Source organism: Pollicipes pollicipes, unplaced genomic scaffold (genome assembly GCF_011947565.3).
Source record: "Pollicipes pollicipes isolate AB1234 unplaced genomic scaffold, Ppol_2.1 Scaffold_4740;HRSCAF=5597_pilon_pilon_pilon, whole genome shotgun sequence".
Taxonomy (NCBI): domain Eukaryota; kingdom Metazoa; phylum Arthropoda; class Thecostraca; order Pollicipedomorpha; family Pollicipedidae; genus Pollicipes; species Pollicipes pollicipes.
Window position 1 is genome coordinate 28,044,681 of NW_023596545.1, and position 24,828 is coordinate 28,069,508.

The 24,828-nt window shown below is 52.7% G+C and overlaps 1 protein-coding gene across 1 annotated transcript; it reads right to left on the minus strand.

The window, feature by feature from the left end:
* Nucleotides 1-856: 856 nt before the first annotated feature.
* On the minus strand, nt 857-24,790 carry LOC119099503 (choline transporter-like protein 1). Its single transcript, XM_037222658.1, has 15 exons — nt 24,650-24,790; nt 18,809-18,948; nt 16,380-16,522; nt 15,758-15,880; nt 14,005-14,165; nt 13,113-13,221; nt 11,468-11,585; nt 10,099-10,218; nt 9,154-9,282; nt 8,799-8,905; nt 8,157-8,407; nt 3,405-3,571; nt 3,118-3,210; nt 2,177-2,269; nt 857-1,756 (listed from the first exon to the last, which is right to left on the minus strand). The coding sequence occupies exons 2-15, from the start codon at nt 18,941-18,943 to the stop codon at nt 1,640-1,642; spliced, it is 1,866 nt and encodes a 621-aa protein (XP_037078553.1). The 5' UTR covers nt 18,944-18,948; nt 24,650-24,790; the 3' UTR covers nt 857-1,639.
* Between the last annotated feature and the right edge of the window lie 38 nt (nt 24,791-24,828).

A 24,828-nucleotide genomic window follows, 5' to 3' on the forward strand; every position in this document is an offset into this window, starting at 1 on the left:
AAACACTAATTTATTGCTCTTTGGAGTAAATACAACACAACGCAATACCGACATTACACTGAAAACATCGTCTATTTTCTTGGCTTGAATAATATCTTGTTAACAAAGATGTGGTTTCATAAAACGAGTCCCTGCCCAACAGTTCCCTGATCTCGGCGTCTGTGATGAACTGCAGGAATGTCATTTCATTCACACATACCCAGTACATGTGTTCTTGAAATAGCAGAGACTTGACATGGCTTAAAGTTTGAACAGGTTTCAGACCAAGTCTTAGCTCCACCACAGAGTAAGCAGCATTTTGGGCCAGACGTTTCCACTGAACATTCCACTTGGGATGCCACAAGCACCAGTGAAGGCTTTGGGTATGTTAAGATCGCTGATTGCGGCAACGAATGTCGTAATGAAATTTGTAGTATAGGATGATAGTGGGTTACGTGTTTGAGTAATCCTGTGATATGCCTGCGAGCATGACACGTGGAACGTGTTTTACGATACTTTGTCCAGCTCTACGCACATTACTAAAAGAATTTGCGTGCGTTGATAGAAAAAGTTAAGTTGATGGCAATTCTCTTTGAGCGTTGTCCGAATAAACAAAAGGTCCGAATTTTGACAAATACCAAACTTTTAAATCTGTTGATAACCAACACCAGCATTGCATTGAGCTGTATTGCCTATTAGTATATGGAATAGTACGTCGTATCAAATTGTAATATAATAATGACTCCGAACCACGACGCTCTCAGATTTTATAATTTCGGAGATAAAGGACATCATTCGATATCAATACCAACATGTGCATGCTTACGTATATATATATATATATATATATATATATATATATATATATAAAGGGGCCCACTATGTGTGTATGCATCGGCCATGTTCGACTGTAATGGACAACTGTGACGACTGCTTAAAGTAGCGGCAGCGCTGAAGTGGTGTTTTTGCCTTCTGTTCCAATTCAGCGTGTTCCATTTAAACAGAATAACGAGGAAGCTTCAGCTACGAAATATCGTGGGACGTAGGGTTTTTGTTGACTGCGTGTGCCGACGTGCTCGATATATCCGCCGACGCGAACGACCGCGGGTCGCGGCTAACACTGGGGGAGCTGTGAGCTCCAGGGGCACTGGGCATCAACAGCAAGGCACGCCCATATAGTGCATGCCCGATAGCGCATGACACTATTCAAACCAGCTTACTTGGCTGTGCCAGGTGCGCGAACAAATCAGTGACAGTGATATCGGAACGGCGAAGACAGATGTGCATACATACAGACAGGTGTCTCGATGCCGTGAGCGCTCTTCACGGCCCGGGGCCAGATCCAGATACCAACGGCTTCCGTGAGATCCGAGATCCACGCCTGCGATCTCGACGCCAGCCTGTGTGCATTGCTATGACGCAAGGGAACCGTGTTTCACCAGCCCGGCCTTGCAATTAACACAGGGCTAAAATGCATAACTAAGCGCTCCGACTGAACCGCAGAAGGCACACAGGAAAGGCACCTAGGTCGCTATCACGGAAGGGCTCCAACGGCTCCGCGCCAGCTTCAGTCCATCCCCCGGTCGCTGCCGCCGACCGGCCGGCTGCGATGATCCCACGCCACGGGAGTGTCCCGAGTCTCCGAGTCTCGGGAATCCCTTCAGGAGTCGGAGCCCGGGGCGCCGGGACTCTTCACGAACAGCGGAGGCTGGTTGTTGTTGGGTTCGGGCTTGTACTTGAGCGCCGCCAACGCGGTTTTGCTGTTCTCCACGAACTCCTGCGCGCGGGAATAGTGGCTGCGTGAGTCGTTGCTTCACGTAGCAGGCTGCTGAAGAACATTTAGGCTATTTTCGGATAAGAGAGCTGTTTTGTTGGTGAGGAACGTCGGCGCGGATCGATGTGCCCGATGGTTGTTGATGAAAAACGAGCTTCAAATTAGAGTGAGTTTGCGACACCTGTTTGCACATAATAAGAGGTTATTTGCCTGCCAGCACTGTGAACATTTTCAGGTCTGGAGACGTCGTGCGAATTAACTAGTGGGAATGTTTGTGCGGCACTCAGCTTGGTTGCTAAAAGGCGTTCTCTAACGATGTAGATAGTCAACACCACGTGGCGTTGTCCAGCGTTGTCAACACCCTGCGTTTCCCAGGCCATCTGTCGATGGCAAAAGCGAGCCGCCCGACTTTCAAGCACGTACCATAAGCCCCTTGCTCATATAGTACGGCCTCTCGACTCCATCGTTGATGTCGCAGTCTTCGCAGAAGCAGATGAAGAGCGCGTCTATAGCCATCTGTAACGGAGACGGCGTCCCAGTGCCATGCGGCGCAGTGGACAATTCAGGGGGCCGCGCAGGCGGGCGTCGCTGCGCGGCTCCGATTAACCACGCTCAGCACCGCTCAAACTCGATCAGTCCCGGTCAGCCCACGCCTGGCCTATGTTACCCCTTTCCAAGGTTAACCGCAGCACACTGAATGATCCGAGCGGATTAAAACATCGGCGGTGGTTCTAGGTAACGTGTTGCTCAATGTGCTGCGGTGTGTCGCGCAACATGCTGGATGGCAGAGGTGTGTAACTCACGTCTTTCATTTCAGGTCAATGCCAGTTTGTAAGTGCACTTGTGTTTGTACCAGTTTAACAAGTCTGAAGTCCCCAGCATGCGTAATGGCCTCCCCGACTGGCATCCCGCTCGGGCATCCGAGCATGCATAACGGCTTGCCCGGCTGGGATCCCGCTCGGGCATCCCCAGCATGCGTAATAGCCTCCCCGGCTGGGATCCCGCTCGGGCATCCGAGCATGCGTAACGGCGTCCCCGGCTGGGCTGGGTAGCCCGGGTATGCGACTCCCGATGAAAGGGCAACTGCCTGCCAATTTACGCCTGGGCTAAAGGCGAATATTCCGGAAACGGTTCACTTTCTGCAGCCAACCCGCTGGGTGGCCTGCGCGCTCCAGTCATTCGTGACGGTATGAGCCTGTGCGAAAATTAAACCTAGACTGTATGGCAACTCCGCGCACGTGTATGCATGGTATAATGCGGACGGATATGTCATGCAGGTTAGGTGAGGATGACAAAAAGACAAGTGTAATAGATGGACAAGTGCCTGTGAAAACGGAAGGCCTCATCGGTCTTGTCTTCCTTACCTCATATATAGATATGAAGACGTACGATATCATGTAAGCAAACAGGCCTCCTATTGCGATGAGGATATAGCTATGCTTGACGTCGGGTCGACCCTGAAAGTAAAATGACTCCTTGACTCGCCGCGTACGATGCACAGACCTGTCGCAAGCGACGACATGTTCCGAGAATCCAGAGAATGTCCTCAACGACACTGCGCTCTGCGACCAAATAACAGCAACGATCGCTGACTTCTGGTGACGGTGCCTGCATCACGCAGCCTCATTGCTGTCACTTCATGCGGCCGCACCTTCATGATCTCGATGCCGATGAAGACGGTGGAGACGGTGACGGACAGCTTGCCCAGGAACAGCACGAAGGAGCCGATGCTGTTGATGGCTGCCACTCGAAGCGCGTTGCGGGCTAGGATGCCGAACGCCTGCTGCGCCGCCTTGCAGAAGTTGTAGCCGTGGATGGCTGCCGACAGTGGGCGCGCTTAGTCAGCTCAACGTTACGTTAAGATACGGAGTGCTTAAAGACGGATGGCCGGTTGTAGTGTAAGTATCCGCGACACCGGGCCTGATGAAAAACTGAAACATGGTTGCAGGGTTGGATCTTTGTATTTTTCATTGGAGGGGGGGGGGGGGGGGGGAGGAGCGGGAGCTAAGCCCATGAACCTTGTCCACTCTACACCCGGGGACCATACCTTTACGAATTTTGTCCACTTTACTCTGCGGTCATAAGTTGGACTTGACAAAAGAAAGGAGGTCCTTTATCTCCTGGTTTGTCGACATTATGAGCTCAAAGTTCTTACGTTGGATTAGCAAAGTCCATTTTATCAGGAGTATTTTGACAGTGCTCAATATTTCGAGATGTGCTCATCCTCAAGAGTTCATCTTTTGATTATGAGCAAAGGCAGCAGATGAACATTTGTCATTTAGCAATGTTTCTTCATAGTATACCGATTTTGCACTTGCTTTTCGTGCAAAGACAGATCATTTGTTGGAGAAGAACCAGCCGCCATCTGGCCACAGCACCTTTCTATAATAGCGGACATCTCTCGTGCCCACAAATGGTGCCGATTCGGGGCCGCTCCAGGAGGCTGAAGGAAGGCAGTGACTTGAAGTGACTGCTGGGCTTCCCCCGGAAGCACCAGCCACTGGGGTTAAAGAAGATACTGCGTTGAAGGACGTGGTGGCAATGCTCCTGGACTGTATAAATTTGATGGTCTCATTCTGCTTATAATTGAATACTACGGACAAGGGTGTACGCTGAGGGTGGGTGGGAGAAAACATGGGCCATGCTACCCACTTTCTGGAACCGCTCATGAAGCTTTGGTGGCCCCTCGTGGCATCAAAATATTGGGGTAAATGAATGCCAAAATCTTTGTTTTCAAATCACGTAGCTTTTATTTCTAGAAGGCACCAAGTTTTAGAGACACCGCAAAGGGTTCCAAATTTTCATTTTCGGGAGTCACCGAATTCCAGGGCACTACAATCCATATGGACAAAATCCTGGATCGACCCATTCGGCAATGGAGCACTAAAACTAATTTCTCCGCACTATAGCCTTCATTGTCCAGAGGCGTCCAACGCAAGAGAGCAACCCGAAGTACCGCAAGCCCTCAATATCAAGCCACAACAATGTTGTGCCTCCCACCCCAAACCAGAGCCTGGAACGGTCCCTTAGGCGAGGTGCACCAGAACGTTCATTTCGGGGCACCTTGACCTTTATTTCAAGATAATTTTTGTGCGTTTCAATGTGGCGAAATTCTTGATCGACTCGTTTTTCGATGTTTGGCGAAGTGGCACCATTTTTTTCACATTTTGGGCAGTCATAACCTGTATCTTTCAGAGATGCCTAACTCCAGGGATGCCTCAAAGGGTCCCAAAACCTTTAGATCACATAGACGACAAATTCCAGGGGAAATTGCAATACCGTGGCACTTGATTGACGAAATCCTGGATTGGCCCATTTGGTGACAGGATACCAAAACCCCTATTTCGCGACAACAAAACATTTATTAACTTTATGCAACAAGTCCAAACGGGACATTGAAAAGGCCCTAAAACCTTCATTTAAAGGGACACCACGATTTCTTTGCTTTCTATCCTGACCAAATTCTGCAATGAGCTCCTCCGCAAAAAGGCGTCACAAAACCTTCATCTCTGAGCATCATGAACATTATTAAAGCCCCACCCAACTCCAGGGGCAGCAAACTGGGTCCTACGACATTCGTTTTCAAGAGACAACAAATTTCAGGGGCGCCACAATCTTTGCACCTCCCTATAGGCGTAACTCGGGATCGGCCTATCCGGCGATGGGTCATCAAAACTTTTAGTTTGGGGTATACCCAATGCCTTCATTTCGGGCATCAAGACATGCATTTCGAAGACTTTGGCGAGGCATCACGAACGCCTACAAGAGCTTTAATTTCACGCAGCGTCAAATTCCAGAAGGTAGCAAAAAGTGACCCATTTTTTCTTTTCACGAGGAACCAAGGGCACCACTATTGTTGGGACAGGCACGCGTGGCCTTTCATAAGTATTAAGGTATCGATGACCCCGAGGAGGCCTTTAAGCCCCGATGAAAAGACGACCAAGCGTCCGATCAAAGGGTCTGAAAGACGAACGACTAAGCGTCCGATCAAAGGGTCTGAAAGACGACCAAGCGTCCGATCAAAAGGTCTGAAAGACGACCAGGCGTCCGATCAAAAGGTCTGAAAGACGATCAAGCGTCCGATCAAAGGGTCTGAAAGACGACCAAGCGTCCGATCAAAGAGTCTGAGAGATGACCAAGCGTCCGATCAAAAGTTCTGAAAGACGACTAAGCGTCCGATCAAAGGGTCTGAAAGACGACCAAGCGTCCGATCAAAAGTTCTGAAAGACGACTAAGCGTCCAATCAAAGGGTCTGAAAGACGACCAAGCGTCCGATCAAAAGGTCTGAAAGACGACCAAGCGTCCGATCAAAAGGTCTGAAAGACGATCAAGCGTCCGATCAAAGGGTCTGAAAGACGACCAAGCGTCCGATCAAATGGTCTGAAAGACGACCAAGCGCCCGATCAAAAGGTCTGAAAGGCAGGCTGGGATGAAGAGACCTCAGTCAGTAGGCAACACGGAACACTCGGTCCCGCGCCAGTCCTGGCCCGTGACCTCTTTTCTAAGTCGAGGCAAGGCCGGGCCTGCAAATGTTGATCCAGAAGATCGTGCATTGGTCGGCTCCTCGTGCTGATCAGGATCTCACAGTGCCCAACAAGGGGTTCCCGTATGGGTAATAAGTCCAAAGTGGGCCATGGGCACACTTGCCGAGTGGGGACGGGAGCGAGACCTCGGATGTCAAAATGGTTCTTGCGTTGGTCACAAATTAGTCGGGATCCTCTTGGCAATGACAAGAGGCATGATAAATTTTGATGTAACGGTTTTCACTCACAATGAGACAGCGAACTGTGTCAGCCAGCTGGGGTACAGAACGAGGGCTTGCGCACTTTAAACAGGAGGCAGGGGCGGATAAGCTGCATTGGTGTCTCGGTGCCAGTTAGGCTGTGGCTCCTTGTGCCGGTAAGGGACCTTTTTACGTTAGCGAGATGTCCTTGCGTCGATCCTGTGTCAGATGCCCAGGTCAGAGCGCCTGCCTGGTCTGGGATGGGACCAGTGCATAATGCGTACGTCTGAGCCCCCCCCCCCCCCCGGATTGACCAGGGCATTCCTGTCCCCGTATCGCCAGAATAGCAGTTGCTAGGTACCCGTGCTGGGAAAAAAGGGCCCCTCAGCTCCTGACTAGGAAAATACACCTGTGCGATTTCGAGATAGATTTTCTGAACGGAACTGGCAGTTACAGCATGACGAGCAATCGGGATTACACAATCGCGTCATTAGTCCGTGGTGCTGTATTTGCAAAAACAATATGAAAATACGTACACGATGGTGAAAGACGTACGCCATACACACTGCGTATTGTATATAATGCTTATTACAATACATATATACATATGTATATATATATATATATATATATATATATATTTGTACACTACTATTACGTTTTGTGTACTACAACTATCTTATAGTTCTAATGTAAGACAATTTTACGTGCCGGGGGCGCAATAAACCTAATATCCTTGTAAGCACGTATATTGTTTATGCATCGCTCGTGTCACAACTCTCAATAAGAATAAAGGAAACTGTCGTACCCCTTCAGGAGACTCAAAACAGCACAAGAATTGAATATTTCCGTGTCAACGACACAAAACATTTATATATTCCAGTGAGCTGGTTGCATGTTTTACTTCAAACAAGAATGTCTCGTTCATAATCCACGAATTTCAATAGTTTCGCTGCTCTCTGCTACCACCACTAACATTTTAATATTCGCGTCACGACATGTCACTCGAGTGGCATTACTAGTTACACAATGTGTGCAGGTTATTGCTTTTGTGTTTGACTATTCACTACGGAGTTCGATTCCCCACGGTGCCCGCCTTTTCCGCCAGGGCAGGAGGTAAGCGTCGTCACACAATCTCAGAAGCGTCGTGAAGCCCCAATGACGCAGAAACATTCACTGTTGGTTTAGAGGCTCACAACATGCAGCCTTTTGCGGGTTTCGTTTTAGGTAAAATATTGTGTATTGTGTTTTATAAACGTTTTTCTCTACTACCAAATCGTGAGCCACTACAAATTATCTTTAATTAAAAGTTTTGATGTGGTGCTGGGGAGCGAGGTTCCACATTGTTAAGACCCAGCCAAACAAAGGGTGGCCAGCCCAATATAAGGGGACCCAGTCAAACATTGGGGGCCAGCTCGACATTGGGGGCATGCCCTTTCCCCCCCCCCCAAAAAAAGTTCCGCCCCTGTACGGTAGGCACACCAGGCCTGGTGAAGGAAGCTGGCACACAACGGATGGTCAACTAGAGTCAAGAACTCGCGGAAATGAGAAGGTTGATCCAGCACAGTGCCGCGGGGCCTTCAGCAAGACGCTGAGGTTTTAGGTCATCGTATCACCCAGTAGCCAACTGCGGGGAGTGCCTATTGTCTATATAGCCGCCACACGAAGAAGATCACTCACTTATCTCGACGTAGGCATTGCGGTTGAGAAACTGCAGGAACTTGGTAAAACAGTAGAGACAGCATTGACAGCAACAGCAGACTATCTTCGCTACCGGGTTGTTGCCCATCTGCGCCTGTATTTTCTTCAAAATGTAGCGGATCATCTTGACGACGGCGATGATGAACGAGCCCAAGGCAACAGAGCCCAGGTGGTAAAGAACTAGATTCTTGGTCGCCAGCAAAACTGGATTGCCGAGTTGCGACTTGTCTCTGAAATGTAGCACTTTTCGTCGAAAAAAGCAAACCCACAGGTGGTGAGTGACGTTACAGCCTGATGTTTGGCATAGACGCTCTGCTGGCTTTCAGTGCTCGCGATAACACATGTCAACCAACGTACCAATGCTATAAAAAGTACCGACGGACAGCTATCATTTGAACGTCATGGGGATCTAATGCCCACCAACATTCTGCCGTCTAAACGGACGCGACATTTCTAGCAGACATCAATTTGTTTAGGCATTGCATTGACAAATCACTTAACTGTTAACAGAGTTCCATTTAATGCGATGTACCGCAATCTGAGGTGAAAATCCATTCACAAAACATTCTCAATGTGACAATTTACTTTCGCACACAATTTGTTCTGAGAGGTTGTCCTCACCTTGTGAAGAACCATTTACTGACGGCGCCGCCGACCACCATATCCTGGCACGCGATGATAAACTGACTCACCCAGAACAGGGCAAACATGTTGTACCAGCGGAAGAACTGAAAAACAAAGGCACACCGATTAACTGACAAGCAAACACATGCTTGTTGCCAAGACGGCCAAGCGGAAACGCCTGGGTGCGGGAAGCCACTCGACCGTGGTTAAGTCTGACAGGGCTAACGCGGTAGATCGATAAGTAATTTCTACCGTCATACTAGGTCCACCACAAAGCGTACTCGCATGTCATCCACGCGCTTGCTCCATGCAGCCGGCGCGCGATGTAGCCGCCCTGCGCGGGTAGACTCACGAGCCCAGCGCCGGTTTTCCTGTACTGGACGAAGCCCGAGTGCAGGCCGGGCACCGGCGTCCCCATGGACTCGATGACCAGGGCCGTCGCCGCCCAGACGCAGACGGTGATCGCCATCACTACAAACGTCTGCAGCAGACGCAGATCGGGGCGTAGGGGACGAGCGTCAGACGTTGAGTGGGCCGAGCAGAAACATGAGGGAGGACATGGGCAATGCAGGTATCGCGCAACCGGGAAGTTAGTCAGCAGTTGCAGCCACTTCTGGGACTGTGGCTCTGTTTGTGGATTTATCTACGGAAGTATTGGCACCCCGAAGTTGCGCACACATTTAAAAAATAGGCTTGAGTACAGGTTTCGGCACAATTCTGTAACAGCTGTTGTCGTGGTAGACGAAATAGGCCATCACCCGAGCAGGTCATTTGCAGTTCGAGACAAACAAGTGTATGATGATAATGTGAACTAGGTATGGGAAACTGCATATAGTAATATTATTTTCCGCGTGGCAGGATGTCCTGCACCGCCGCTAAGACTACATAACCTCGACCTTTGTCATCATTAGTCTCAAATCCACCACCTGCGTGTCTTTTCGACTTGGGAAAACACGTCATAAATTAGCACAATACAGGCGCGTCCCGGCCGGCTCACGGTGTCAAGACGTGCCGGCGTCTCGTGCTGTTCCCGACCACAAACACGCCGGAAGCAGGTGTGTGGTAGGACCCCCTCCCCCAGCCCGGCGGCCCGTGCCATGCGCCCATTGTTCGGGAGCCGACTGGCTCGGCCCGGGGGCGGCGCAGGCCGACACGGAGCGCTCGGCCCGGGGGCGGCGCAGGCCGACACAGAGCGCCCGGCCCGGGATGATGCATGACCGGTCATGGTGCCCCAGAGCACCCGGCACGGCTCCGGTTTTGGATCCGGTCTGCATACAAGAGAATGTTTCACACTTACTACCAATGGCTGTAGCAGCATCAGCGGCATCGCTTGCACGGCCTTGCCGGCCTCCTTGAAGAGGGCCGTCACCAGCTTGATCCTCTTTCGCATCACTACCAGCAGGATCAGTAGCAGTAGCTGCAGCGGAAGAACGAAATTATGGGGATGAACGCCCCTAATCTATTTACGTACGAAGATCACTCAGGGTGAGCTAGATCGTCCGCTGTATCACAGCTGTGAAAACAAGGGCGTGCTCGTGATGCGATAATAAACATTAACAGCGCACGTCACTGTTTTTAAGGCAGTAGATGGTAGGAGCTACCAAAGTCAATTTAAAGTATTAAGGCCAGTGGCACTATGGGGTATCCGGCGACGGGTTGCATGACGAACACCCATCACTAAACGGTTTACGAGGCGTGGCGTGTCCATTGATCCTCGCCCAGTGCGTCAAGGCTGGTGACCAAGGGCAAGCTGCTTGATCTGTTGCTGCCGGCCACTTAGAGTTGCTGCGGCGTTTGTCGTGATGACCGACACCGGCTGACGTTATGACGTCGACGCACTATGCCTGAGTGAAACCTGACTGACTGCAGTCGTTCACGACAGATACCTGCTCTTCCCCGGCTAGTGCGCCGTCAGACGAGACCGTGGAACTCACGGCGGTGGCGTGCGCATCACCTGTGGAGACACGCCTTCACCCGTGACACTTCGTGTCATCTTCGTGGACAAGTGTCGCAATTGTGACAACTTTCCCGTCACCAGGCTCAGGTCTGAAGTGCGGATGGCTTCACAGCACTCAGCGCCGGCAAATGACAGCGTGGTCTACAGGCCTCCAAATGGACCCGTGTCACCTGTACTGGCCAAATTGCGTGACCAACTCACGCTTGCCGTCGGCAAGGGCTTCCCGACGCATTTTCTGGGGACCTAAACCTACCTAAACCTGTGTTGATGACAAGCGAACCCGGCATCCAGCGGGAGCGGTACGTCGACCTCTTGAGTGACCTGTCTCTGATTTAGTTGGTCATGTCTACCCGCAGTTCAGAGAACTCGACACCATCGCTTCTGGACCACAGGACCACAAGTCACCCTGGTCTCCGCGACTTGACCCGCGTCGTCGCACGCGGCATCAGTGGTCACGACGTTGTCATCGCTCGAGTGACGGGTGCCCGCGTTCGGCACTCACCTCGCCCGATCATCGTGTGATCAACGAAACATCCGAAAAACACCATGTTTGTCTCGACCCACTAATAGCCGCCTGGTCTTATCTCCATGACACGCTCTTGCATGCCGAGAAGTTGGGCGCCTGGCTGTCTGTGAGAAACGGCACGGCGAACACCACAGTGAAGGTGGTCTAGCCGTTCTTGACCTTGTGCACCTCTTGCTAACTTACCGTCGCAATCGTTGCCACCACAGCGAAGGCCAGCATACTGTTGGCGTCTCTCATTCGGAACTCTCGTATCGATTCGTGCGCGTTGTCTGCAGCCTTCTTTGCTTCAAAATATAGATACCTGGAATTCATTGAGGATGTTTCAATGATTCAAGCCGGGTAGTGATAGCGTAAGGCCTATGGACAGCGCAATCAGCGAAGAATTATTTGTGCCTGCTCATGGGTCGTTCACTTTTGCATGCAGCTGTTCTTGGCCGCCTGGAGGCCCAAAGACGTTCAATTTTGTGACACTTGGGCTAAAAAACTGCATCCGTGCGGTCAGTTATGGGCCCCTTCAGACCCCATAAGTTTCTTCGGGGATGAGAATGGCCATGTGAGGGGATGAGAATGGCCATGTGAGCCCCTCTGGATCCGCCACTGGGATGAGAATGGCCATGTGAGGGGATGAGAATGGCCATGTGAGCCCCTCTGGATCCGCCACTGGGATGAGAATGGCCATGTGAGGGGATGAGAATGGCCATGTGAGCCCCTCTGGATCCGCCACTGAGGCTCGCAAGCGATCATCACTTGGGATAGCCAGGGTCGGATCCGAAAAAGTCCAAGGGCGGTTAAGGGCCCAAATCCAAAAGTAAAAACGAAATGAAAAATTGGCTGCGCTCACTTTGGCCCTGACGAGCCTGCTTTTATATATATTTTTGCAGGTAAAACTCGGTTGGGTTTTCTACAGAACCCAATAGTATGCCAATATAGCCGATGGGGGGCGGCATGGTGGGGGGCGGCATATAGCCACCTGGGGGGGGGGGGGGCGGCATGGTGGGGGGCGGCATATAGCCACCTGGGGGGGGCGGCATGGTGGGGGGCGGTATATAGCCACCTGGGGGGCGGCATGGTGGGGGGCGGCATATAGCCACCTGGGGGGCGGCATGGTGGGGGGCGGCATATAGCCACCTGGGGGGGGGGCGGCATGGTGGGGGGCGGCATATAGCCACCTGGGGGGGGGGCGGCATGGTGGGGGGCGGCATATAGCCACCTGGGGGGGGGGGGGCGGCATGGTGGGGGGCGGCATATAGCCACCTGGGGGGGGGGGGCGGCATGGTGGGGGGCGGCATATAGCCACCTGGGGGGCGGCATGGTGGGGGGCGGCATATAGCCACCTGGGGGGGGGGCGGCATGGTGGGGGGCGGCATATAGCCACCTGGGGGGGCGGCATGGTGGGGGGCGGTATATAGCCACCTGGGGGGCGGCATGGTGGGGGGCGGCATATAGCCACCTGGGGGGGGGGGGCGGCATGGTGGGGGGCGGCATATAGCCACCTGGGGGGGCGGCATGGTGGGGGGCGGCATATAGCCACCCGGGGGGCGGCATGATTCAGCTCACCTCCGCGCATCCGCCTCCGGGGATAATAACATGTTTTAAAGAACATAATTATCTTTATCCGCTCATCCAGGGGCACGGCCAACAAACGGCCGCTCGATTCGCGGCCTCTGCACGGCCTCTGATGGTGCCCATGATTATACTGCTTCAGTATTTTGACCTCAAATCACCAGTCCACCGCCTCCTCGACCACCAGTTCCGTCAGCAGATCATCGGCTGCGTGCCACCCCCACCTTCCGGGGATCAGACCCTGGTGACGCCCCTGTGCTCTCACCAGAGGAGGCCGGTGCCGGCCAGCGCACCGACGACCATGACGGCGATGACGACGTACACGATCATCCAGGCCAGGAAGCGCAGAGTGGCCAGCAGCACGAGAGCTAGACCTAGGGACACGCCTCAAAGGTTAGACACGCCAACCCCAGAGGTCAGGCATGCCGCACCAAAGGTCAGATACGCCGTCTCAGAGGTCATACACACTGCCAGGTCAGCCTCAGAGGTCATACGCGCCACTCCAAAGGCCAGACACGCCACCCTAGAGGTGTGACACCAGAGGTCAGGTCAGGTCAGGTCAGCTCCAGAGGTCAGGCACGTCGCCGGGTCAGACTAAGGGGTCAGACATGTCGCCCCAGACATCAGGCACGCCGCCGGCTCGGTCTCAGGGGCAGGGCCGGATTTTTCTCGCGTCAGCGATCTGCCGGCCGCTGGCCACGACTGCTCGACGTCAGTCGAATGGACTGGCTAAGTCCGCACTGCTCCACAGGGTGTGTCCGACGCGGTCGAGGCAGGGAGTGGGACTTTGTGATGCCAGCTTGTGGGAGTGAAGGCATGCGATTCCGGACCCGCTACGCTCGGAGCGTGCTGTTTGGGATTTTGCCATCGTTGAGACCGCATCGCTTGTTAAACATTATACGCCCACAGAAGCGCACCATGTCACCAATGGCTCTCCCAGCGATAGAAAAACACGAAGCCCATGCAACGTACAACATACGAGTGTGCACGACCGTGCGCGCACGTCCCGCGCACACACACGCACGCACACGCGCATACGCATAAAACAGACACGTGCATGCATGAACGCTCACACCCTTACATGCACACACGCACGCTTGAGCTCACACCCTCACGCGCGCAGGGACGAACTCTCCCGCACGCAGCCCTTCTCTGACCTAGAGCCACGGCGCAGATGGCGAGCAGCTCCTGCCAGGCCTTTTCCAGGTCGCGCGAGAGCTCGTCGAAGAAGGAGGACGCCTCCATGGTCGCTTGCGAGCTGACGGTGGGGCCGCCAGGCGACGGCGGCGAGTAGAAGCAGTAGTTCACCACCAGCTCGCTGCGTCGCATGACGAGCGTTAGCGAGCTCTACGAACAGCCTCATGGGTCGAGGATGCATCGGCATGAAGACGGAAGAAGCGTTTGCATGTCAGATCCACACGGTATCGTGACCGGTGGCAGGCTGACAGCTGTAAGCTGCGGTTTTGTAAATTCAGCGACCCCATTGTGCAAAGTTGTTAGTTACCGTGTTGTTGATCATATTGCATAAGTTTACGAAGCACCATGGACATACGCACAACAGGGCATATTACAACTGGAAAAAGAAACATTGCGTGAAAATTCGATTCCCTGTTAAGTTACAGTTGTTTAGTTCTACTAGGTTAGTGCAAGGTTGTGGAGTACGGACCTTCTCCCGAGCTGTTCCATCATTGACATTATCTCAGCGTGTATATCAGTGTATTTGGCAGGGAATGGATGATGTCGAGTAGGGAGACATTTACGGGGGTGCCGGTAGTGTAGTGGTTAATGCATCTGCGTTAACCAATGCGCGTCTGGGAAACCAGAAGTACGGGGTTCGATTCCCCGCGGTGCCCGCACTTCCTGCCAGGGTGAGAGGCAGGCGACGCCATGCAGCCTCAGCAGCTGAGTGCGTCGTAAAGCCCCATTGACATGGCACACAGGGAGACATTTACTGTCGCTGAGCAAGAGACAGGGCACCAGAAATGGAAGCTATCATTGTGGGATGGTTTAGCGTAGTTGCAGCATCAATAGACTCTTCTTTGCTATTTATGGGTGCGGCGTTACAATGACACAAAAGTTTCTGCACCACATATATCATTTTTCATAGCCCACCACTCCGAAGTGGTTTGAACAACCCGAAAGTGCGCGAACTGAATCACCCCGTAAACCCATGTCACGTATAAATCCCCACGACTGTTGCGGTGGTGCAGCTTATGACCGTTCACAACGTTACAAAAGCGCAGACGTTACGTAAACGCTCGTGTAAAGCGCCTTTACACGAACTGAACCGCTCACCACCCCATGTGTCGTGTTCTGGAGCTACGCCTTCTCCTGACTGAAAGGCCGCATATCAGTCGTGGGTCTCAGACATACAGCTGGCAGCACTTCAGGCTACCGTCCAGGGAGTTCGGCTACGAGAGCTCAACTGGACGGACGCTGGCCGACTTAACGGCCGACTATGAAGCTGTTCCTTCATGCGGCTGGCCGATGGTTCTTCCTTCTTGTTTACCTCTACGGGGCTGTACTTTACTGGCCTTTTATTACTGGTGTTTGATTAGCCGTCCACCGGCATGGACACCAGGGGAGGGGGAGGGGGCGCTTGGGTCGTCCGTGCATACTGGTAGGCAGTGCACCACGCTTTCACCGTGGGGCTGGTGGGGTAGATGAGGTAAGATGCATGCTGGTGAATCGGACGATCTATGGAGAAAAGCACGCAGAGGCCAAGAAAAGGATGATTCATATGTCATCGTCAGGCTATATCAGGTGGGCAACAATCCGTAAAAGCTTGTGTCCATACAGCTCCGCTTAATTACCACGCTTTGTACACAAAACGCGTTGCTATAGGCACGGACAAAGCGGTGCAAATACTTAACGGACACAATAAAGCCTGTGTTCTGCATGAGTACCTACCCGCCCTCGCTAGGGCATTCGCTGACGCAGGTTCTGTTCATCAGGTGGAACACGTCAAGCCCGAAGTCGAGCACTGCCTGTCCTTTCTGAGCGTCCGAGATGTCGGAGTGGACCAGCACGATTCTGCAGAACGAACACATCATGTGAGGCGGATGACGTTAGGCAACTCGTGTTCGGTCCTGACGCATGCTGAGGACACAAGCGCTGATATGTAGAGATGACAGCGGCATAAATCAGAGAAACTGAAGGGAAATAAAGCAGCACAACGTATAGAGACACGAAACAAATGCGAGTTACATCGGCATAGGAGCGCTACGGCGGAACAACAGAAAAGAGACTGAGGAAGAGGGAGAGAGAGAGAGAGAGAGAGAGAGAGAGAGAGAGAGAGAGAGAGAGAGAGAGAGATTCAGGCAGACAGACAGACAGACGGACAGACAGACGGACAGATAGACAGGTGGACAGGCAACAGACAGGCGAGATAGATAAAAGAGAGAGAGAGAGGATAGAGAGATGAGAGAGAGGATAGAGAGATAGAAGATATAGAGAGTAAGAGAGAGAGAGGTAGATGAGATAGATAGAGAGAGAGAGAGAGAGAGAGAGAGAGAGAACGAATCAGACTGACGGCTTGCCGGTGAAGTCCTGGCCGCTGTTGGCCACGCTGTGGATGTCGTCATTATCCTGGCCGCAGACATTGCCGTAGTTGTCATAGCCGTGGAGCAGCCGGTGGACGCTGCCCTGGCTGAAGGCGACAATCAGCGCCAAAATCTGCCGACCGCGAACAAAGGCGTCAAATGTCACCACCAGACATTGAGCACCAAGAGTCAGTCAGCGCGGCGGAGACGGACAGTTGCGGCGGCCACATACAGTAGCGCCCCCACATACACCGCCCTTGCCACATACAGTCGCGTTGGGTGGACGGTTCCAGTCGCCACATACAGTAGCGCCCCACATACACCGCCACTGCCACATACAGGAGCGTTGGGGGCGGACAGTTGCAGCTGCCACATACAGTGGCGCCCCCACATACACCGCCACTGCCACATACAGGAGCGTTGGGGGCGGACGGTTGCAGTTGCCACACTTCTTTTCCTTTGAACGCCCTTCGAAGGAGGCCGCAATGACGTAACGTGACCCTCCACGTATTTCAGTACTGCTGGAGTTCGAATGACAGTCGATGACCCGCTGTGCAACGGACTGTAGGTAAAGGAACATGGGCATCGCGCTCTGTCCAGAGGCCGCCACTGTGTGCACGCCTTGGTCAAGCTCGGAGAATGGAGCTTTGCTCCATGTTACGTGAGTTGTCAAAGGGTTTCAGCTCCTCGGTATCGATGCACAATTACGCCGCAGGCAGGAGGGAGACGTCGCGCAGACACGAGAAGAGTCCGTGGGTGTCGTGGCATTCCTACTTTCCGAGACTACTGAACACTGACACTGTGGTGACGCGCGGAAAGAACCGGCTTCGAAATTGACTTTGGCTCTCCTCGTTCTAAAGAGTTCCTTCACCTATGTATCCAATCATAATTTGCCGTGGAAGATAAAGGAACACGCGCCCTTTTTGACGGACATGAAAACGCTTGACACATTCGATTAAATTGATTGAGATACTTTAGGGTGACGTCTGCAAATTATTGGCTACCTATTTATTCCACGGTCTGAAACTGTAAAATAACTGCCTTCATCGGCTTATGTTTGGCAATCGCTCACGGTAACGATGCCTTCATTGCGGCAGGCCAGCAATTGTAGAATGATTAGCATGGCTAGACGGGGTGGTATGTCAATAAACCTCACTCGTCTTTGGTACTCAGAAAGGTCTCGAGTCCCACCGCCCTTCAGTGTCATTAGCCCTTATGTTGCCAATTAATGCACAAAGTACACGCTGCACGGAATTTAGGCAGTCGCCTCAGACGCTTTAAGCTGTGCCATAAACGTGAAACATTGGCAGCTGCGCCAGCAGAGAACATTGCCAATGTGCACTCTTTAGGGACCTTTACCGCCTGCAGCCACGAGCTCAGCAGTGTTTCTCCTGCCTTGACTCTATGCCGTGACCAGTTCCCGCTGTTTTTTGATACTTTTCTCTTGCTGCTGAAATCAACTCGTGAGCTGTTTCCGCAAAAACAGAAGCATCTGGCTCGGGTTTGCGCCTACTCCATTAAGGTATTCCCAGCGTGCATCCATGCGGCGCTGCTTCCCTCAGAGAGAAGAAAGGGAGGATGAGGCGGCTCCAGTCACCCCGTGCCGTGTATGTACTGGTCAGAATAGGCCCCGACCACCGCTGAGTACTGACCCTGACCACCGCTGAGTACTGACCCCGACCGCCGCTGAGTATTGACCTCGCCCACCGCTGAGCACTGACCCCGACCGCCGCTGAGTGCTGACCCCGACCGCCGCTGAGGACAGACCCTGACCGTCGCTGAGTACTGACCCCGACCACCGCTGAGTACTGACCCCGACCGCCGCTGAGTACTGACCCCGACCGCCGCTGAGTACTGACCCCGACCACCGCTGAGTACTGACCCCGGCCGCCGCTGCAGTACTGACCCCGACCACGACCGCAGCTGAGGAACTGACCCCGACCACCGCTGAGTACTGACCCCGACCGCCGCTGCGTACTGATTCCGACCACGACCGCAGCTGAGAACTGACCCCGACCACCGATCAGTACAGACCCCGACCACCGCTGAGTACTGACCCCGGCCGCCGCTGAGTACTGATCCCGACCACGACCGCAGCTGAGAACTGACCCCGACCACCGCTGAGTACTGACCCCAACCACCGCTGAGTACTGACCCCGACCGCCGCTGAGTATTGACCTCGCCCACCTTTGAGCACTGACCCCGACCGCCGCTGAGAACTGACCCCGACCACCGCTGAGTACCGACCCCGACCACCGCTAAGTATGACCCCGACCACGACCGCCGCTGAGCACTGACCCCGACCTCGACCACCGCTGAGTACTGACCCCGACCACCGCTGAGTACTGACCCCGACCGCCGCTGAGTACTGACACCGACCACCGCTGAGTACTGACCCCGACCGCCGCTGAGTACTGACCCCAGCCGCCAGGAAGAGGGCGAACACGATGAGACATGGCACGTCGCGTACGGAGCGCTGCTTGCAGGGCAAGGTGTCCGGTCCGCCGCCACCCTGGATTGTCTCCACGCGAGTTGCGGCGCCGCAGCAGCCCATCCCGCCTGCAGAGAGGTCACTAGGTCACGACAGGTCATAGATGTCACAGGTCCACTAATAAAGGCATTGTACTAAAATAATGCGCTGCTATTCCTTGTGATGACCAAGTCAATGTAACAGACACTTTCCAGCCACTGACTTCCATATGTCTTGTGCATCGAAAAGGCACGTCTGACTGCGTGAATCTACCTTGACCTCAAATGGTCTTAGGCAGACCTTGATCCCTGACCTGCACTGACATCATCTTATAAATGTGAGGGGTAAACACGCTCGTTTGCTTGGTGCCGGCTGCAAAGCGGTGCGGCAAATATAACGAGCGTTGGATGGCTTGAGGTCGTTTCCAGACTTCGTGACTTGTCATGCGTTTTGCGTGACCTGTGACGTTATCAGTAATGCGACACATTGGGACTCAGAGATTTCTGGGTGAAGTCGGCCAGGACTATCCATCGCCGTTCGATAGTTCGATCCGAAGTTTACATCATGAGGCTCCAGAGGAGGGAAAGGGTTGCTTCGAAGATGAAGGTCGTTCTGAGCTGAACGACATATGCCTTCTGAGGCTGCCGCCGGCAATGAAATCCTCCGGGCGGAGGTGCCGTGTTCAGAATCCACCGGTCATGGATGTACGGCTCCACGCGAGCAGCGTCATACCACGTGGTTTCCTGGGCGGGCCAAACGACCAAATGGTGGAACGAGCATATGCTGTGTGCATGGGCCTCCTTTATTTGCATGCATATTGCGCTCATACCATTGCGAACCATCGAAATTACTGCCGAACGTCCCGGGCCCAGGGAGGTGTCGGGTAGGCAGACAATGCGCGGCATCAATTATCCGGAGCTAAGCCGCCGCGGTCGAAGCCAAATGGCGATGTAACGGACTCAATTGCCCCAAGGCTTTATCCTGATGTGCCGCGTTAGTGAAATGAAACGTGGGCTAGCATGGGTGGAGGCAATTTGGTGTGCTGCACTGGGCTGTCAGTTATTGATGACTGCTATCAGCCGGGCGTGCAGCGGCACCTGTGCGCCACTCGATTTGGCCCGTTAAACTTATTGCGATTTGTCATCAGCCTGATGCTGACGGAGTTCACCGTAAGTTTACGGTGAACTCCGTAAGCATCCATGGAGCATGGAGCAACTCCGTAAGCATTCCATGGAGTTTACATAGTGCACCCATACATGCATATTATATACACACACACATATATATATATATATATATATATATATAATTTTAAAATCACTGTATCGCAATGAACCTAATACCGGCCAGCATAATTAATATAGCAAGCCGTTATACCAAACGTGTTGCCCCTTGCTCCTCCAAAGAAGACATCAATTTGCACTGCAATGCAAACTTCGCCATCCGTCCCCAAATTGCCTAATTAGATGTGGCTGGTTTGTATTGTCTTTGATACATGCACCGTCTGATGGTTTGTTGGCACGAGCATGACTACACGTAACGGTCTGTTGGCACGAGCATGACTACGCGCAGCGGTTTGGTGTCACGAGCATGACTACACGCAGCGATCTGTTGGCATGAGCACGACTATACGCAACAGTCGTTGGCACGAGCACGACTACACGCAGCGGTCTGTTGGCACGAGCATGACTACACGTAACGGTCTGTTGGCACGAGCATGACTACACGCAGCGGTCTGTTGGCACGAGCATGACTACACGCAGCGGTCTGTTGGCACGAGCACGACTACACGCAGCGGTCTGTTGGCACGAGCATGACTATACGCAACAGTCTGTTGGCACGAGCATGACTACACGCAGCGGTCTGTTGGCACGAGCATGACTACACGCAGCGGTCTGTTGGCACGAGCATGACTACACGCAGCGGTCTGTTGGCACGAGCATGGCTACACGCAACAGTCTGTTGGTGTGAGCATGACCACATGCAGCTGTGCTGCGCCTCTGACACCAACGGCAAATGGAGGCACATTTTTAAGCAATTTGAAAAATATCATGTGACTAGGTTCACATACATTTCAAGCGAAGCACGCCTCTTTTGCTCCAGTGCTGATACCGCGGGGTTTCAAAACCTGTTTCAGCCCCTTTGAACACGGTACGGACACTGTGGGCACTTCCATTTGATGGACTTTCGTCCTACATGTAACAGCGATCTTCCTAGTCTGACAATGACATATTACACAAACAAATCCAGATGCATCGCGTGGACTCAACACGCGCTGGGGTGGGGTCAAATTGACCCCTCGAAGGTTTTTTCCAAAATGGTTTCCGAACGGCGCGGCGTAGCCGCGCCAAAGATTGCATAGCTATAAACAATTGAATAGCGGATCGTCTGGCATCAAACATTTAGCTGTACCTTGTAAGGTCACTGACCTATGGCAGGTCAAAGTCAGGTCATGGTTTCAGCGAAGGCAATTTCTAGGGAATCGTTCAATTGGATCCAACAACGGAGCGTTAGACAAAGCCATGCATCTTTGAGATAGTTTCTTAGGCAATGCAACAACCGAATCAACAAATTAAATTGGATTAGGGTATGGTATGGAAGTCAGACCAAGGTCAAAACCAACCTGTTTTATTACTCCAGGGCTCGCTGTATGAGGTAGTTTCTGGCGCTCATTTTGCATTTATTAATAACAGGAACCGCATTATACACCTTCCATGGACTTCTTTAAGGTCAAAATAGGTGACAAACTTAGAATGACCCAGGTCAACATTTTTTGTTTTGTTTTGGACCATACTGCCCAGCGCAATCTTTGTCGCCTACATATATATATATATATATATATATATATATATATATATATATATATATATATATATATATATATATATATTATAATGCAAAACTCAAATCAGTCTTGCATCATATTGTTAAGTAACTTTATTGACCTTAAATGAGCATGCGACCTTTTGCTTAGAGCAGTGTCTGGGTTCTAGGAGCTCTTTGGAGGCCAGCCTAGAATTTGACCTTGTTTGACCTTATTTGATTCAAATATCATGACCTAGGAACCTAAAACTTCTACCTAAGTGGATTTACTTGCAGGTTAACACACCCTGTGAACTTGGTGTGTCTAGCTCTCTTAGTTCCTGAGATCTCAGGAGGGTCAAACTGACCTCGCAGCTCGAGCCAAGGGTATCCAACAGGCCACCAGGGCCGCGTGTTAAGTGAATATCTAGTAGAGACTGTTCGACATTACACACTACATGGCTCTCTCTGGCGACAATAAGAGACCAAACGTCGTGATTATGCAAAGACGCGATGTCTCCTTCGACTACCGCTGGTCTAATGGCTGTGGGATCCTCGGTCTCCGGTGGAGAGCCGTCGTCATAGACCTCTAAATAATGCAAATATCCCAACTTGGACAGAACATGGCAGCGATAGCGGTAATGACAGCTGGCGTTCTGCCAACACCATTCCATACGCATGCCTTTCCCACGCCACGGCAGGCAACCAAACCTGATCTTTCGCATTAATCGAGTGAGTGTACGCGCGTACAAGCACGGTTGTACACGTTTAGCCCAGGGTGGGAGCTGCAGCCTGAATCATTCAGCAGTCAGAGCCCGCATCAGAGCCTGACAGCAATGCATTAGTGATGGGGGAGATGTGGTGAGCGTCTCCGACACAACACAGGTAAACAAAGATCCCAGCAACCGGCGGGCCGACCACCTTCGGCAGAGGCCGCTCAAACCTCAAGGCCAGGCACACACGGGGGTGTTGCGACAGCACGCAGGCGACCAGTCTAGGCACGCGCGAAATCGACAGGTTCTTCCAGTTCTACGCAGTTCGCTCGAGCGGCAAAAGTATCTTTGAATTGCAGTGCAAATCGAAAATAGATGAGATCAGTGACGGAGTTTTTCTAGAATTACTGGAGGCGCATCGATTGTGGTTCTATTTATTTTCTCTGCGCATATTCGCAAGTCCCAAGGCCAAGTAAGGAGCATCGGGCGCTTGAGCCCCTGGAAATAGATGCGAGACTCCTCTCTTGAATGTGAAGGTACGGACGGTCAGTGAATACAATCGGTAAATCACGTAATCTTGAACCAAGAGGTTTATAAGAAAGCTAAGATATTCAAGTCAGGCAGCTGTCGAACTTTTTCGGTTTCTATCACAACTCTCGTTTTAAAAAGGTTTTGCCCGCGTCACGTGTTTTACTCGGTCCGTGCCGAGTCCCCCAACACTTATGGGAGTCAGCCATCTTCCGCATCCATATGCACCGATATGGCGACTAGCTATAGACGGCTAGCGGATAGCTAGTAGCAGTAGCAGGTAGCAGTAGCGGGTAGTGGAAGAAGGCAGCGGGTAGTCTACGGAATGTTTGGTTTAAATCACGTCTTACCCACCCCATGCCTAACATTCCGAAATGAGCCCAACACATCGAGTGATACTGGCACCATATAATTAGATTGAAAGTCATGCAATGCTTTTCACTAATGCAGCACAACTGAATACATCGGTTGACTCCCGCACAATAAAACACGTGCCATTCACATAGCTGCTTATATGAATAAACGATCCAGACCGAGACGAACGGCGGACAGGCTGACGAAAGGTCGATGACGCAAATGCGGGCGTTTCACGGCCACCCTGGAGTGGTCGTATCCCAGCTCTAAGTCGGTCTCCTAACCCACCCACCAAACATGACCTGACGCACCACACTGAGAACTCCTTCCCTCGCCTCAGGACACACGCCCTCCCACCGGTCCGGCGTCCGCCGCTGCCACCTACCGCGTACCTCAGTGGCGGGCCGGCCGGCCGCCGACTGCTCCCTCCCCGCCTGCTGCTGCCTCCGCCGACGGACCAAGACTGTCGGGCCCGATGCGGCGGGACCGTCGGTCGCGACGGCGCCCGGCGTCGGGGCCGAATCGGGCGACGCGTACCAGCCCAAAGCGAGGGCGAGTTGGAGTGGAGCCTTATTTCTGTCGGGCGCGAGCTTTGGCTCGCCCACAGGATAGAACGAAACAGTAACCAGCAATATACATAGGCTGCAGGCACGTGATGATCCAACTGCCTCCTCATCCGGATTTCAGTTCCCGGCATGGAAGGCATTGAATGCGCTCGGTCAGTACAGGGGAATATCGCTGAGCGGCTTTTTGGAAATCCGGTAGGATCATACTGGCTCTGTATCGATGTTTGAGAATGTGTGAAGAAAAAAAAGGATAAGAGGGACTGCCCCTTCCCTATCCAGCGATAGAGGGAACGCATCTCCTCTTCCGATGGCACTGCCCCCGGAAGCCGGCAATAAGTACGTGTATACTGCACCGGTTATTTGGCAGCGTGGTGCCTGTTTATGCTGAGCTCCAGTTTTTGCTCGACGTCCACAACATTGCGATTTAGCGCGCAGACAGTTTCGACAATATCCGCACGCAACGCTCTACGCTCCTTCGCTAACGAACGCGACAAGGCGTGTTGTGTTATGCTGTTCGCATGGAAGGTATGGCTTATAGCTTCCTCCGTCGCACTCCAATATAAAGGATCTGCCGTCCAATCGCACGATGACAACCGGTATTTAGCAACAATTCACCTGTTTGAAGAGCCTCACAAACAGTTAACCCCGCAGCCCAACACATTCACCCGCCACTGCTCTGGTCTGCTTACGGAGCAAACCGCTATCTGGAATGGGCTCAAAAGAGCCCGCGCTGCGAAAACCCGCGCGGTTGTAACAAAACACCGCCTGAGCCGGCGCTGGCAGTGCTAGCAGAGACCCTCACTCACGCCGCTCTGTCACAAACCTACCTCCAGCTATCCGCTGGGCCCCAGCGATGTCTCGCAGCCGTCCCGCGACATCCCCGCGCTCCGCATCGTTACCCGGGCACGCGCCCTGGCGCGGCCGGCGGCCCTGTGACCGGCCGGGACACCCTACGCACTGCCACGTCACTTCAGCCGGCCCGCCGCCGGCCCCCGCGCGCGGTCTT